We start from the raw sequence: 14813 nt of genomic DNA, 5'->3' as shown, positions 1-14813 counted from the left end.
GAACTGACGGGCAGATGAAATGTACGTGTGATTTCTTCTAATAATTGTCTAGTCAATATGCTCCCTGCTGTTCTTCAAAAGTATTTGCAGCTCCGTATCAATAAGGACCTAGGTGATCCGGAATCAGTTGTAGAAGGTAGGCCGGTAGGCCATGCTTAATCAGTATATATAAATAGACACCATGCGCCGATAATGTGCGCCAGAGTCTATACCAAGCTCGTTCTAGATCGGCTTCTGTCTGGTAATATATAGTAAGTCTGAAGCCGGAAATAGAACCCTTGCTGCCCGCATGTGTTGTTCTATTAGGCCTGTATGATCCCCGTTAGTCTTTTCAACATCCTTTGCATTCGCATTTCCCTTACTGTTCTTGTATCACTAGTATACCTGTATCTAATTTTTGTTCAGGTCAGTCTGCGTCGAGCCAGCGGACAGCAATACATCTTCGAAAGACAGCCTTGGCCTCAGCTCCTAGCTTTGTGAAATATAGATGATACCTTGAAGGACCTTACGTATGTAAAGGACTGAAAACAATCCAGGATTGATTTTGGAAGGCCTCAAAACTTCGCGATGGCCTGTCTTATTGCGCGTCAACCAGTCCGTCGAAGCAGTTGGCCTCTTGCCCCAACGCCCGCTCGGGTCACGCCCTGCTTCCTCGCCTCGAGTCCCCATGAGATCTAACGCCGTTCTATAGTCATCAAACATTTGGGAGTCGTCAATCTGTAGCCGTTGCCGCCATTATCCCCGCCTCGGCTATGCGCCAGTCGTCCTCAAACGTCAACGTCGTGCGGACCTTGTCCCATCCTACCCAGAGAGCCTCAAAGTCCTCCCCTTCCTGCTGCATGCCCTCATCTCGCGCCAACGCTGATTCTGCGACCGCAACAAACCAAAAGATAATTTTGAGCACACCATCGGTGACGCGCTGTGCGACAGCCAGTGGCTCCGTCACGCAAGATGCCGGGCCTGCGCCAGCAGCAGCAGCAGCAGCAGCAGCAGCAGCAGCAGCAGAGGTAGTTGCTCGTGTGGTGATGGGGACAGGAAGTAGCTGCGCGCGCACTCCAGTCTCTTCCCAGGTTTCACGAAGCGCGGCCTCCTCAAGAGACTCGTGAATGTCTTTGCGGCCCTTGGGGAGATAGTACTCGCCGGTCCCTCGGGAGCGGATCAAAAGAACCCGAGATTCGGGGATGTCGACGGTAACAGTACCGCAACTAATAACGAAGTCGTCTGAGAAATGAAGGCTCCTACAGGTAGACATTATGCCAAGACCCTTGTGGCAGAGGCAGAGGGACGAAGAGGACAAATGTGATGGAGAGAGACTTGATATTTGGCCCCACACTCGAGTTATTACAAACTTGCGAGCACCCTTCGCAATCCCTTCCATGACCTTTTGCTAATTTTTAGCTTCCTAACTATACTTCTCATCCTCTTGCGAGTCAGCAGTCAACGCGGAATGGGATAGCAACATCAAGATTACAAGAACTGTGCTGACATTTATGAGACCTATATATGGGTATATGCTAATCAAGTTCATCTCGTAGGCTTCCAAACAAACGGCCGTCGCATCCATTCGAGCGTAAATAAAACACCATTAGTCGTTACATTGTAGTCCATGACTGCGTCACGTATAATTTCTTCTTTTCTAGTCGCCCAGCGACCAAGGTAAATCTCTCTCTCGTACCGAGGTACACGTCAGATATCGTATTCCATCACTTGGTGGCTTTCCGCCTGCGGTGCCAGCAGCGAGGTCCAGCTCCAGACTGCTCCCCATAAGAGGGGCAACGATCTCTCTCGCCATGGCCTTGAGTTCGTCTAATCGCTTCTCAAAGCGTCGCAAATGGTCGCGGCTGTAAAGTTCGGGAGTTTGCTTAAGAAAATTCTTGCACTCACTATGGGGCAGATACGCCGTTGACCTGCCGGCCAGCGTGCGATATGCACGGCCAATAGCACCAAGCGCAGGAAGAGGCGCAAACGCACTCTTATTCGCTAAAGCTGACGAGGATTTTTGGCTATCAGCTGTCCGCTTTGACGGTGGCGGCGGCGAGGTGTTGTCTGTGAGCCATTGTCGAAAGAAGCTGACAGTCAGCCAGTCCAAATAATTTGATGACGGCGAGACACGCTCGCCGTGAGAATTTAACAGCGTTAGGCGAAACAACCGGCGTTCCACGCGGCTGACAGTGAATTCTAGATCATCGACCTTGTCTTCGATGAGATCCAGAACAGAGTCGGGCATGGACGCCCGCAGACTGCGCTCGCCAACAGGCCATTGGCCGACTACGTGGACAAGGGCCTCTTGAAAGATGACCTTCGAACGGGCCAAATAGCCTAAGCGAAGGTAGGACACTGGGTACTTGGCAATTTGCTTCCACAGTCGCGCTTGAAACTGCAGTAAATGATGATCAACTCGAGGACCGACGACGGCCAGCGCATCATATTGATCAGCTATGCTGAGAAGGCGCTTGCACTGAATATAAGCATCGGCGACATTGACACCGTCAAGAAGAGGCGGGTAATTGTAGAAAATCCGGAATAGATTGTCGTAATCGCGGACAAGGTCCTCCTCCTCCGGAATAGCAACGATGACTGTGTTATTGCCTCGACTGCGCGATCGCGTGTGCGATGTCAAGCTAAGATTGGCGAGAGACTGGGAGAAGGACGATCGATGACTTTTCGCCGAGTGAGGCAGGGCTCGTGGTTGAGCATTGCTGTGGCGCGAGCTGCTTAAAGGTCCAGACTCAGGGCCGGAGCTGGACCCTAGTCGAGGGGTCGCAAAAATTGACTGATGCGCAGGCTGCATGCTATCAGCAATCCCGGGATCCTTCTGAACAAGCATCGGAGTATCGTCATCGCCACAACCTGGATCCAATTCATAACGCCAGCGCCTATTGCCTGGGACAGAAACAGTAGCTATTTGAGTAGCACCAGTGGTTGAATCGGCCTGGCTCAAAACGGAGCCATTTGGGTTCACACAGGCAACTTCGTTACCTGCTGCGAGCTGTCGAACTTTGGATTTCGTGGATGGATCCGGACCACGGGCGCGGGACCATTCTTCCGAGGTACTGGCTTCAAAGAAGCCACTGCAGCGTGTAAGAATTTCTCGATGAAGCAGATATCTGTTTTCGAGCGGTCCAGCTCTCACAATGATCTCGACGTCGCCGGTTTGCGTAAAGACGGGAAATTCGTTGCGAGGAATGTAGGAGTCGCCGCCGGCATGAGAACGGTTATATCGCTTCGAGCGCGAGCTTGCATGTCCGTTCTGCTGTGGAAGGATAGCAGAGGCAGCAGATGACTTGCTGTGGCCGCGACGATGCTGCAGGCTATACTGCGCCGTCGGATCTGGTTGCGACACCATTGGCGCCGGTTGATAGAGCCGATGACGCAATAAGAAGAGCACCGTGAGAATGAGTTGGTGAGTACGGCAAGTATGCGAAAATTGATGCGACGGTAATTTCTCGTCAGGTCGCCAGTGGCGACGTGAGCAACGTCGCGTTATTCGGGTATCGCGGCGACATGCAGATGCACTGCGAGTTAGTGGGCGGCCTTTGTGACAGGCTGCACAAGATTCGATCTCGTCGGCAGTAAGTTGCTCAGCAACGTATTGGCAGAGAGCAACGATAAGTCGATCAACGACGTTGTGAATGAAATGATTATGCAATGGATGCCGTTCGAGATAAAGAAAATAGAGTAGAGGGACAAGTTCTCGAGCAAAAAAACGAGAAATGCGTCTCGTCCAGGAAAGCGAAAATAGAGTACCGATGGCTTCTCCGTGTGCCACTGGCCTGAGTTATAACAAGCCCCTCCCACCTACAAGCTTTACAGGCTCCGTCACGGGCCCAGGCGAAACAAAGCAAGGCAGAGGCCCTGTAATAAATGTCAGGCGGCATGCCCCAGGTGGATGGATGAGTAGAACAGAGTGGGCTGGAGGCGTTTTTGGTGCTTCATCGACATCCAAGAAGGAAAAGGTTCAACCGCCCCCGCTACGAGAGGCAGCCAAAAAAACGCCCAGCAGCTGCAGGCTGATTGGTGGTGGACGAATCGGCGTCGAGGAGAGCGCTGAGAGCGCCGAGAGTACTACCGCTAGCGTTAACGGTGGGACAGATCGCTGACCAGTCGTGGTCGAGAAGTCGTTGATAGGCCTGATGGCAGGAGTACTATTCAAAATAGTAAAAATCGAAAAGGTATATGATGAGGGGGAGGAAGAGGAGAATACAAAGTGGTGATGAAATCTTTCACCAGGCATGGTGTTGCGGTTTGACGGTTGCCAGCTGGCGGGTGTAGGTAGCTGGCAGCTGACAGACTGCAAATACTACAAGCAGCAGACCCAGTGCTGTTTACTAACAACGCGACATCTTGCTTCATTTTCTTCACCTCCTCAAGTCCCCCTTCTACTATCATTTCCGATGTACTGCAAAGCAGGCCAAGATAATCTCATGGCCTGATACGAAGTTATTGAGAATCGTGACACCTCATGGCCCCACAGAAGCTTCCGTCCAACTAATGCAGGTCGCCACAGCCAGCACCAAAGACTGCCCTTGCATCGACACCATTCGGTCCACTGAGAATCTGACCAACACGCGATGGGATGGGTGCAACTACTCCCGCTTTCAACAGTGTGGTTCGACCCATTACAATCTCCGAGTTTCGTGAAGCGATACTAGCAACATGCAAGCCGCGCTTCCCCCATGTGCGGCTTGCGCGGCCCAGGCCCATAGGTAAGCATGTACCACGACTACCTCCCAGATTTCAGTACTGACGAGCTTCGAGGCCTTGCCATCAGCGGAGGCGTGGATTCTATGGCATTGGCTTACCTATTCTCACATTACATCAAAACATACAAGACGCAGCATATCGCCGATAACCCAGTCCAAGACATCTTCGCAGCCACGGTCGATCATCGCTTGCGACCCGAGAGTGCAGCAGAAGCAGCCGAAGTAGCAAGCAATCTCAGGCGCCTTGGATTGAGAGCTTTCGTTTTCCCGATTAATTGGTCATACGTGTTGGGACACGATGTAGACCCCAGCAAGCAAGCGAACGTCGAGAGCATTGCCAGGACCCTTAGATACCGTGTTCTAGGCTCTTTCTTTTCAACACATGAGGTCACGAGCCTCTTCTTCGCACACCATCGTGACGACCAGTACGAAACAATACTCATGCGCCTGCTTTCTGGCCATGGCTATCGGGGCCTGCAGGGCATAAACAAGGCGAATTCTATACCCGAGTGCTACGACATGCATCGCGCATACAAGAGCGGCTTGGTAGATGATCAAATGCGTCCACATCCATTTCTCAAATTCAGTCCCGCTGGTAGAGAAATGAGGGCGTTGCGAAGCAGGCTCAGGCTGGAGAGCACACTTCCCGGGTTTGAGCAATTCCGATCACACCTCGGCATCAACGATCTATCTGCTCGATTCCCTGGTCAGCTGCAACGCGAATACGATGCTGGCATTCCATATCTGTCTCCTCTGAGCGTCGAGGACGGAGGGATCACGGTGTACAGGCCGTTATTGGAGTTTGATAAAGCGAGGCTTATTGCCACCTGTGAAGCCAACAATGTGCCTTGGTTTGAAGACCGCACTAATACTGATGCTACATTGACCACGCGCAATACGCTGCGGAATATTTGCAAGGTCAACGAGCTCCCGCGAGCCTTGCAAAAGCCTTCTATCCTGGCTCTGGCCGCGCGTTCGAGACGCAGGGTCCAGTGTGAGGAAAATGAAGCGTCGCGCATTATACATCGCCAAGTGGCCATAGTTGATTTTGATCCGAATGTCGGCTCGCTACTAGTGGATTTGCCCTTGCTGTATATTGGCAGGGAAATGCGCGGACGTCTCAACCAGCCGGCAAGAGATGAGGCTCGGCGAGTAAGGCATCGACTTCTTGCTGCTATAATCACGCGCAAAATGATTAGCCTCGTGACCCCCGACAATCACCTCCCATCGATTTCGAATCTTGGAAACACTGTACGGCGGCTCTTCCCTTACTTGTACAGTAATGGAACTGGTGTTCTCGATGGGGCAGACCGCAAGGCCTTTTCCATGGCCGGTGTGCAATTTGAGCCCATACCAAGCTACAAATCTACGCGTTGGTTCCTATCCCGGGCGCCGTTCTCTTCTAATTTCCTGCGTGCGGTTACTACGACCCCAGAGAGAACGATTCAGCGCCCAAACTGGGGTTCAAACTCTCACCCGCTCCCGTGGGAAGCACCCCGGGACCCGGCCTGGAAAACTTGGAAGACAAGCTTGCTATGGGATGGACGCTTCTGGATCCGGCTCAATTCCTGCGATCGTAAAAAAGGGCTCCATGTACTACCTCTAATGGCAAGGCATACCAAAGCTTTCAAAGCTGCTTTGGATCCCAGAGAGCGCGCTCGATTCGAAAAGCTTCTCAAATACCATGCACCGGGAAAAGTGCGTTACACCTTACCTGGCATTTACGCTGTTGAAAAGCTGCACAAAAGCCAGGAGGGAAGTGAGGAGTCAGAACGTAAAATGATGCTGCTGGCCCTGCCGACTCTTGGTGTTCAAATTGCAGGCTTGGAGCAGTGGGTGCGGTACGATGTCCATTACAGGAACATCGATATGCAGCTGCTTGGCAAACGAAAATGCAGCAAAACGCCCAACATGAATGGGTTTACGGCACGGATTAGTGTATCCAGGAAGAAGAGGCAGCAACGGATGCGAAAAGTCGTTGGATAAATTACAACATTACACAGATACCCATTTGATGATTGTTCTACAATTTTGTCCCTTTATATACCTTTGATATCATGGCCATGGCCAGTCCTGGAAGACTGTCGCGCACAAGGCGTTTGACATGGGCTTGTTGGGCTGCGAGAAGGGAATGTCAAGATGCAGTGCAACACGGCATTGCAATCCCGTTCTACGTCTCACTGCAGCCTATTCCCACGTGTCAAGCGGAAGAGAAGGCCAAACTCGCACAATATGCAGAAAGCCGACAACTACTCGTCGATAGCGTGGCTTTGTCGACCGAAACCTTTTCATATGTGTCGATAGTGGCCTGCCCGCGTCATTACTGGTGATGTGCTCTTTCTCTACCTCTACGTCCGGCCGTGACGTATTGCGCGTCACTACGCGCACTTCGAGGAGTCCTTATTCCCACAGTGTAGTCTCGGATGGGGTCGCGCAGGTCGTTGCTCGTTGGGACTCTTGCTGCGCCTTGTTGTGCCTCGCCGCCGTCGCCCGGTGCGGGTTTCCAGATGCCATTGTTTTTCAAGTGCTCCTCGAAACCGGCGTCTCGCGGAGGGGTCGCCGCCGCCGCCACCGTCGAGTTGCGTACGTCTCCATTGAGGTAGTGCCGCGCAATGTGCCGCATGCGCTTCTTGTACACCTCGGTGAGGACGGCGCGATCGGCACGGTGCTGCTCGTCGACGGAAAAGGTCTCGCTGCAGAACCAGCACCCTGACGAGGGGGGGAGCCGGTGGTACAGGTGGGTGCGGGTACGCACCATGTGGTCGGTCCAATTGTCGATGCCAGCGCCGGACCTGTGCAGTGGAAATGTGTCCATGCAGGCCTTGTACCGCCGGAACTCGCACGGCAGGTGGGCTACGATCTCGGTGGCGTCGGTGGAGGGGACGGAGGAGGAGGCGGCAAATCGCACCGACGCTGGACCTGTCCAGGATGCCATGGCCGACGCCGACGACGCGTGAATGCCTGTGGGCGTGGGCATTACGCCGATTTGGTTCCAGTGGTCCGGGTCGACGATGTCCGCCCCGGCCCCGGTTTCCGCAATCACGACGGGGGGTACCAAGGTCGCGTGGTCGTCGTCAATCTCCATGGCCGGGTCAGCCAAGGCATTGTCCATGGCACGCTGGGCGGCCGAGAAGGCCGTGGTCCGCGAGGCTCTGGTCCTGCCGTCATGCACGCTGCTGAAGATGGACCCATGGCCGCCGCCGCGCCCGCCGCGACCGCTGGATATGCTCTCTTGATGGACGTAGCTGTCGGTGACACTTTCGTCGTCTAGCGAGGGTTGGAAACGCGGGCGCCGCGCATCCTCCTGACCGTCTCCGGTGAAGTCGGAGAAGGCGATGCTCCGGGCATAATATCTTGCCGTAGAGTCTTCCATAACATCCAACCACGTAGCGTTGGGGTCTTGACCGACACTGCCAAAATCGGGTTGCATGATACTGGATGCGTAGCCGCCTCCACGCTCGCCGTGGCCGCTGAAGACGCTCTCTTGGTAGGAGGAGCCGCTATCAGTGATGGCGTCGGCGCTCTCGTCCTCGGTACCGTTTCCGCTCAAGACGGACGAAGCGTTGGCCTCGGCATCAGATGGCCCCGAGGCATCTCCGCGTCCCATGACGGCATGCCACGCGGCATCTTCGTTGATCTGAATTGGCCAGCGACGAGGTGGCATGGTGTTGGAGCCGCAACCACCCATATATGCGAAGGAGGTGTCGGCAGACTGCGCCATGATGATTCTTTGTGTGGCGAATTGAGAAAAGGACGTTTATTTGAAAGTGGATTTTGGCCCTTTGGGTATCTCGTTCCTTGGGTGTTGGCGTTGTCTGCCACAGCTGCCAGCAGCGATATTCGGGAATATGTGTTGGACCCCGCTCGAAGCAAAAGAGGGGAAGGGAGGGAGGCAGGAAATGCGCGGTAATGTCGCGATAGAGTCTACCACAGCTCAGCGTGAAGTCTTTCTGCGTCTGAAAGAGTGTTGAGGCACCAGGCCCTTTTTGCCGTTGGCGCTTGTGAGTGAGTGAGTGAGGAGGAAAAAGAGTTGTTATCCTGAAGTTTAGGTCTGAAGAAGGGGGTCCTGCCGCAGTGGCCTATATATATGATAGATAGCCCGGCTTGATTTACCACCACCAGAACGTCTTTGGAGACGACCAGTTCCCGCAATTGAGGAGTGGGGTTTTATGGCGTCGCGCATGCTTTGATGCAAGCTGCTATTCGTTGTTATATTTGTGGTGTGGTGCTTTGTGTGATGCTGGCTGGCTGGGAGCAAAGGAGGTGACCGCTAGTATGCATCGCGGTGGAGACGAAGCTGGAATGTCGTGATGAATAAATGGCACAGCAAACTTTAGTACAGACTACAGACTCTCTGCTGCGTATTGGATCTGGCTTTACATGGAAGAGAAATGGTCAGCCGGTCTAGGATCAGCCGTGTGAGTCTGTTTGTTTCTTTGGACTTGCAACTACGACTGTATATTTGCTTGGCACCTTGTACTCCAAGAGATGGCCTCACATCACTACTAGCGGCCCCCAATGAGCACAGGAAAGCCAACCAGTAGAGTCGATAGACGACTAGCCATCTCTTGGGAATGCATTTACATCTAATACTACTGAACACTGAAACCTGCAGGCTACTACCATCCGATGCAGTAAACGAGACGTGTGACAAGAGCGTTTTTTTTTTGTTTTTTTGCTGTCCGTATGCAGACCGGACCATTATCACCAGGCAAATGCGCCCATTGCATATGGAATATATTAACAGCGACACGCGTTGAATGCTTCGTTCAAAAGGTCCCAAAGACGTGCACTTCATTAGCATGCATCAGATGTAGCATGACAGCAAACACCTGTGCGACGCACCAAGAACCCATGTTACAAAAGTCTCACCCGCTGCAAGGCTGTACGGCTGGGTAAAAAGACCTGATTGATGTTGGCATAACTAGTAAGTCCCCCCCCGCTACGTAACTAACAAAAGTTGATCTTCAAACGTTGGTTTGATGAGGATTAGCCGCCACAAGTGGAAGCAAAAATGTATGCCGTCGTTGCCAACGCAGTCGAAATGTCTCGGATAGCCATGTCCAGAGCAAGTGGGTGACGGAGAGAAAATGGTCATTACAGATCTTTCTGATACAATTTTTTGCTATGAAAGTATTTGTTACTCTTGTTATCGCACTTGGCTCTTCAAAGTCTAGTTGGATGTGTTGCGTCCTCATTCACACACACATTTACACACACATGTATAAGTCGCATCCAGATTAAAAGTGCTATGAGCTGGCGTTTCTTGCTGCTATCGGTACAGTGCTACCAGAAATAATTTCAAACATGTCTGACAGCAAAATTAAAGAGGCATGTTTCACTTGCGTGATCCCTCTCGCTACCTTCTTTCAACGTAGATGCTGCCTGCCCCCCCCCTCCTGCTTTCAGCCATTCGCGTACATGTTGGCAGGCAAGCAAGCCCATGACCACGACGGCTCTCAGCCATATCCATTGCCCTCCCACCCACATCACCTCAACCAGTGGACATCCGGAAAGGTGGCCCCGGGTAGCTTTAGCTTGCCCCAGCCGCTTGGATGGTGTGGAAGTCGCACGGTAGGGAACCTTTGTGTGGAGGAGCTTCCAGACGTCTTGGCCCTATTGCACGCGCATCATCACGCCCACCCCCCAGGCTCATCCGCGGCGGGCGGGCATCAAGCAGCTGCAGCTGATGGTTCGTTTTTTTATTTTTTTTTTTTTCATTCGTGCTGCCCTTTTGTAGGCTGGGGGTCGAAGCTCGATCAAGAGAGCGACGGGGGTGATGCCGCCCGGCATCTCAACCGTGCCATGTTCCGCAGCGTGTGCGAAGACTGGGGGGTGGATAGGCCTGGAGGGCGGACAAAGAAAACGTGCGTCGCTCTTCGGGGCGGAGACTACTTGCCGTCAACTAGATGCCAGTTTTTTTGTGATGTGCGGTTTTCGCCTGGTCGGAAGCAGCAACCTTGTTGTCCTTGGCCGCAGCTTTGTTTCGGGAGAGACAGAGAGAGAGAGAGATAATGAGAGAGAGAGAGAGAGAAGGAGAAAGAAGGAATGGTGATTAGTTGTCGCTGGCAGTGTCTTTGCCTCGCTGTTACTGCTGATGCAAGCGAAAGCTGATATATTCGCGTGACACAAACTCTGAATGGATGGCGATGGGCTGATTCAGCGGGCTGAGCTCATGGGGATTCAGGCTTGCAAAACAACAGACACAAGAATACAGAGACTATCAAGTTTAACCTGCACATTGTGAACAACATGATTGCGATGATGAGGACGCTATGAAACTGCTCTTTATTCCAGCGATCCGTAAGCTGCGTCCGGTCAGTCTTGTTCCAGCCCTGATTAGCGGTGTTGTCCGTCAACACAGGCGCGAAGTGCTCAAGTTTCGAGTACCCAGGTTTCACAATATAAAAAAGATCATGTTGCTAGACAAGAAGCGCATATTTCAGCTTCAGCTTTTGCGCGACATGACGTAGCATCGAACCTGTAAGCGGCACCATCGGCCGCCCAGCTTGGCCAGCAGCGGGGAAAGCAAAGGCGTGCCTCCGTGTGCAGCCTGCATGAACAAACGACAATTGGGCATTTTTCTAGCCCAACACACCGGTAATGAGGCTTTTCCTTCAGCTCATGCCAGTGTTGAAATCCCAAAGTTGCAGATCTGACAATCCCCCCCCCCATCCCCTTTGGTAGGGTGACTGAGGTACTGTCGCTTTGCCACGAAATTTTATATGGCAGCGACGAGGTCAAATGTTTCTAGAATTACTGAAGAAACTACTCTATGCTGTAGGAGGTGCTTTGAGTTATAACTAGAGAGTGAGAGTGAGAGTGAGAGTGAAAGGTCAGTTTAGATGTTTGTCAGGAAGCTCCCAAGGAACACTTCAAGAGCAGCGACGGCGGGAAGGATGGTTGCTAGGGCCCGGTGCAAGCTGTTGAGCGGCGACAATGCTTGATTCACAAGTTGAAACCATGACCGAGTCCCAGCCCAAGATGGAACCTCTCACAGACAGTTACTCATTGGATAATCAACACAGAATATATAATACGCCTGTCTATTTGAAAACTGTGCTTCCCAGGCGCTCAATCTCGCGCCCTTCCTGCGTGCCGCGACCCGCTAGCTCCAGCAAGCGCTGCCACGACTCGGCATCCTTGAGCCGCACCGCCTCCTCGGCGGCCTTGACGCGCATGCCGCACGCCTCGTACATTTCCATCGCCTCGCCCGGTTCCAGACCCGTGCACTTGGGCACAAACTGCGCCGCTAGTCGTGGGTTCCCTGCCTGGAGGGTGAGTTTGTAAAAGGGCTGCCTTGACGTAAGCGATTTGTTCAGCTGGATAACCACGACAGAGCACATACCTTCCAACCAATGGGGCTCTTCTTTGCCTTGGCGATATCCTCAATCTCATTCCACTCGCGCTTCGCAATGAGGGCCTGCAGCCGAATCCACCACGCCACCTTGTCGGGAACCCGAAATTCGCTCTGAATCTTCTTGGCTCGCCCGTTGTAGCCTAGTTGGATGAGCTTGGCCATGGTCTCGTTGACGCTCAAACCGTAAAACCTTTCTGCCAGATCCCGGTCAAGAGCCTCCTGCATGCGTAATAGCGCCGTAGCTTCTTTGATAGCGTGGGCTTCCACAGCAGCCTCTTTGGCGTCGGACAGCAGCTTCCCGGCAAGAGCCAGCTTGTCTACCGTTGTTCGCACATCTGATTGCTGAAGCGACTCCCGAACAAACACATTGGCGCCGTCGACACGGCGATCATCCTGATAGTACAAGTCTTTCAGCATGGCATTGTCGCCCTTTTGCACTGCCGATGACTCGACGAGTGCCGTTGCCACAGGCCGCGAGTTGATGATGCGAAAAAATTGCGAAGGCGCTGTTTTGCTCTTCAAGTGCTGCAAGACAAATAAAATCAAGTCTGTATCTCCACTCTCAACAGCCTTGTCCAGCGCGAGCTCATCTTCTTCCATGTCGAGCAAGAGCGGTACCTGCTTGCCTCCTCGGGGTTCGTGATTCAGAAGTTCGGTCGCCAATCTGCTGCGGCCTTCATGGTGCGCAGCACGAGCTATCTCTTCAAAAGAGATGCCCGACTTGCCTGAAAGGCGCTCCACGACTAGCCTGCAAACACTATCGTCGTCTTCCGTGCCAATGCGTACCTTTGAGGACGCCCAGTGCGTATATATCCCATCAGAGGGCAACTTCAAGTACGAGGCAATCTTGAGAGCCAGCTGGTACTCATGCCGTGTCAAAAGGCGGTTGATGAGACGCTCGGGTGTCAGCTGTTGGTATTGCTCGAAAGAAATGGGAATGCCGATTTTGTAGAAGCGGACGGCGTTCAGCACGCGTAAGGTTGTGCACATGTCCACAAAATCATCGCTGTTATATATATCAAGCACTGACTTGCCAAAGGAAGCTGCCTTAAGGAGGCGCTTCTGCCAGTTGGTGTCGAGCTCACGCCCGGCGGCATTGACGCACGTGTCCACTGCTTCTGTTAAATTGGGCCTGATGAGCTGGATGTAGTCATCTGCCTTTGGTGATTCCAGCTCCAGTTGACCCACGGCGTCCAGCAATATCGACGCCGGTGACGATTCTGTCGCTGCACCAAAAGCCTGAATCGTGGCATCTGGTACTCTTTCGAGGAATTCACAAAAGTCATTCGTTATCAAACGAGCACCATCAGGTTCTAAACTAGTGTTAATAGAAAGACCAGGCAGCAACGGGCGCCGAAAACTCACCAGAGATGACATGGACTCGTGTACTATCGTAGATATATGAAGCAGACTGATCATTAGGCCCTATGATATGGACCTCGTCTTCCCAAGCAATAATAGCATCGGAGCCACACCACTCAACATACTGCGGCGGCGTCTTGGAATCAGACTCGTGGACAAATTCGAGATCCTGTAGGTCGCTCGACGTGACGTGCGCCTTGCCGTCGCTGGCATAGAGCGTCACGAAGCGGCCGTCGGGTGACACGCTTATGTGGCTCAGCGAGCCAAAGTCAGGGAGACGATCCTCGCAGTCTGCGGCATCGAGGATGTACACGGTAGCCTCGATGCTCAGCAGAACCTCAACAGAGCGCGAGAGCGTATAGGCTGGCGGCACAATGGCCCAGGCGCCGATTTCGCCGCTTGGCGGCGTGGCGAGGAGCTTGGGCCGCGGCTCCGAGTACGAAGCCACTGTGACGAGCGTATTGTTGCCGAGTAAAGCCACCATGCCACTGTTGTAGAAGCTAGCCAAATTGTCAGCAACAAGGACCAGCTCTGCAGTTGACCGGAGTAGCAACGAACCGGCAGGATTCAACACCATAGTTGTCGGCGCCGTGGCCTAGCGAAAAGAAGCTAAAGTCGCCCTGCAGGTCGTAGCAGCGGACATGGCCATCAGCGGCCACGACGAGCAGCGTCTCGGCGTCGGACCAGCCCAGGCCCTTGATGGAGCCCTGATCCCATGATATGCTGCGGAGCTTCTGCCCGGCGAGGCTGTATATGTCTATGGATGGCTTGGACGACTTGCCAGGCTGGTGGGCCTGTAGCTTTGTCTCGTCCGGCCACAGGGCTAGTGGCTGTTGCGTTAGCAGTGCGACAGAGAGAGAGAGAGGAAAAACGAGCCTGCGGTGCACCAAACTTACCGAGAGCGCCTGCGTAGGGAGCGCCGGTGACAATGTATGTGTCCAGGTCCAAGCTCTCGTCGAAAATGGACGTGTACTGCTGCGTCTTGCGAAACCAGCGCTCACCAACACGCTCCCACTCGGCCTTTGCGTGAAGCGTGTCCATTATCCGGCAGCTATCTCATCATGAAGCAACAAAAAACGTTCTTCATGGAGCTAGCAAGGGCAATCAAATGTCTGTTTTCTTGTGGGCGCTGTCTTCTGTTGATTCGCGGAAGCTCCCAATATGGCGGACGTTTGCGATGGAAGCTCCGAGCTTCAGGGAGCTTGCGACGGGCGTCATTGTGTCACGGCTATTTTACGGCTAACCAGGGCGCTGACTGCCTGCTAAATAACTGGGCGCTATAATTACAGGCGATCTTACCAGAGGCGACTGAATAAGTGGGGGCGGGGACGAGTCGGCTTTGCAAAGGGGATTATAAACAGGCCTATCCGTACGATGCTGCACAAAGG

The 14813-nt window shown here is 53.2% G+C and overlaps 5 protein-coding genes across 5 annotated transcripts; 1 reads left to right on the top strand and 4 right to left on the bottom strand.

Moving 5' to 3' along the window:
* Positions 1–712: 712 nt before the first annotated feature.
* On the bottom strand, positions 713–1252 carry BBA_04460 (NUDIX domain-containing protein; the record flags this gene model as incomplete). Its single annotated transcript, XM_008599557.1, has 1 exon — positions 713–1252. One exon carries the CDS (start codon positions 1250–1252, stop codon positions 713–715), a length of 540 nt encoding a protein of 179 aa, XP_008597779.1.
* Positions 1253–1636: 384 nt separating this feature from the next.
* Positions 1637–3346, bottom strand: BBA_04459 (uncharacterized protein; the record flags this gene model as incomplete). The annotated part of the gene is made up of 1 exon (XM_008599556.1): positions 1637–3346. The coding sequence occupies one exon, from the start codon at positions 3344–3346 to the stop codon at positions 1637–1639; it is 1710 nt and encodes a 569-aa protein (XP_008597778.1).
* Positions 3347–4712: 1366 nt separating this feature from the next.
* Positions 4713–6689, top strand: BBA_04458 (PP-loop family protein; the record flags this gene model as incomplete). Its single annotated transcript, XM_008599555.1, has 1 exon — positions 4713–6689. The coding sequence occupies one exon, from the start codon at positions 4713–4715 to the stop codon at positions 6687–6689; it is 1977 nt and encodes a 658-aa protein (XP_008597777.1).
* Positions 6690–7023: 334 nt separating this feature from the next.
* On the bottom strand, positions 7024–8424 carry BBA_04457 (uncharacterized protein; the record flags this gene model as incomplete). Its single annotated transcript, XM_008599554.1, has 1 exon — positions 7024–8424. The coding sequence occupies one exon, from the start codon at positions 8422–8424 to the stop codon at positions 7024–7026; it is 1401 nt and encodes a 466-aa protein (XP_008597776.1).
* Positions 8425–11749: 3325 nt separating this feature from the next.
* Positions 11750–14466, bottom strand: BBA_04456 (vacuolar protein sorting vps16; the record flags this gene model as incomplete). Its single annotated transcript, XM_008599553.1, has 5 exons — positions 11750–11998; positions 12052–13376; positions 13429–13925; positions 13984–14248; positions 14322–14466. The coding sequence occupies 5 exons, from the start codon at positions 14464–14466 to the stop codon at positions 11750–11752; spliced, it is 2481 nt and encodes an 826-aa protein (XP_008597775.1).
* Positions 14467–14813: the final 347 nt, after the last annotated feature.

This window comes from Beauveria bassiana (assembly GCF_000280675.1).
Source record: "Beauveria bassiana ARSEF 2860 unplaced genomic scaffold BBA_S00010, whole genome shotgun sequence".
NCBI lineage: Eukaryota > Fungi > Ascomycota > Sordariomycetes > Hypocreales > Cordycipitaceae > Beauveria > Beauveria bassiana.
Note: the sequence above shows the minus strand (reverse complement) of the source record. Positions and strands in the feature narration are given on the sequence as shown.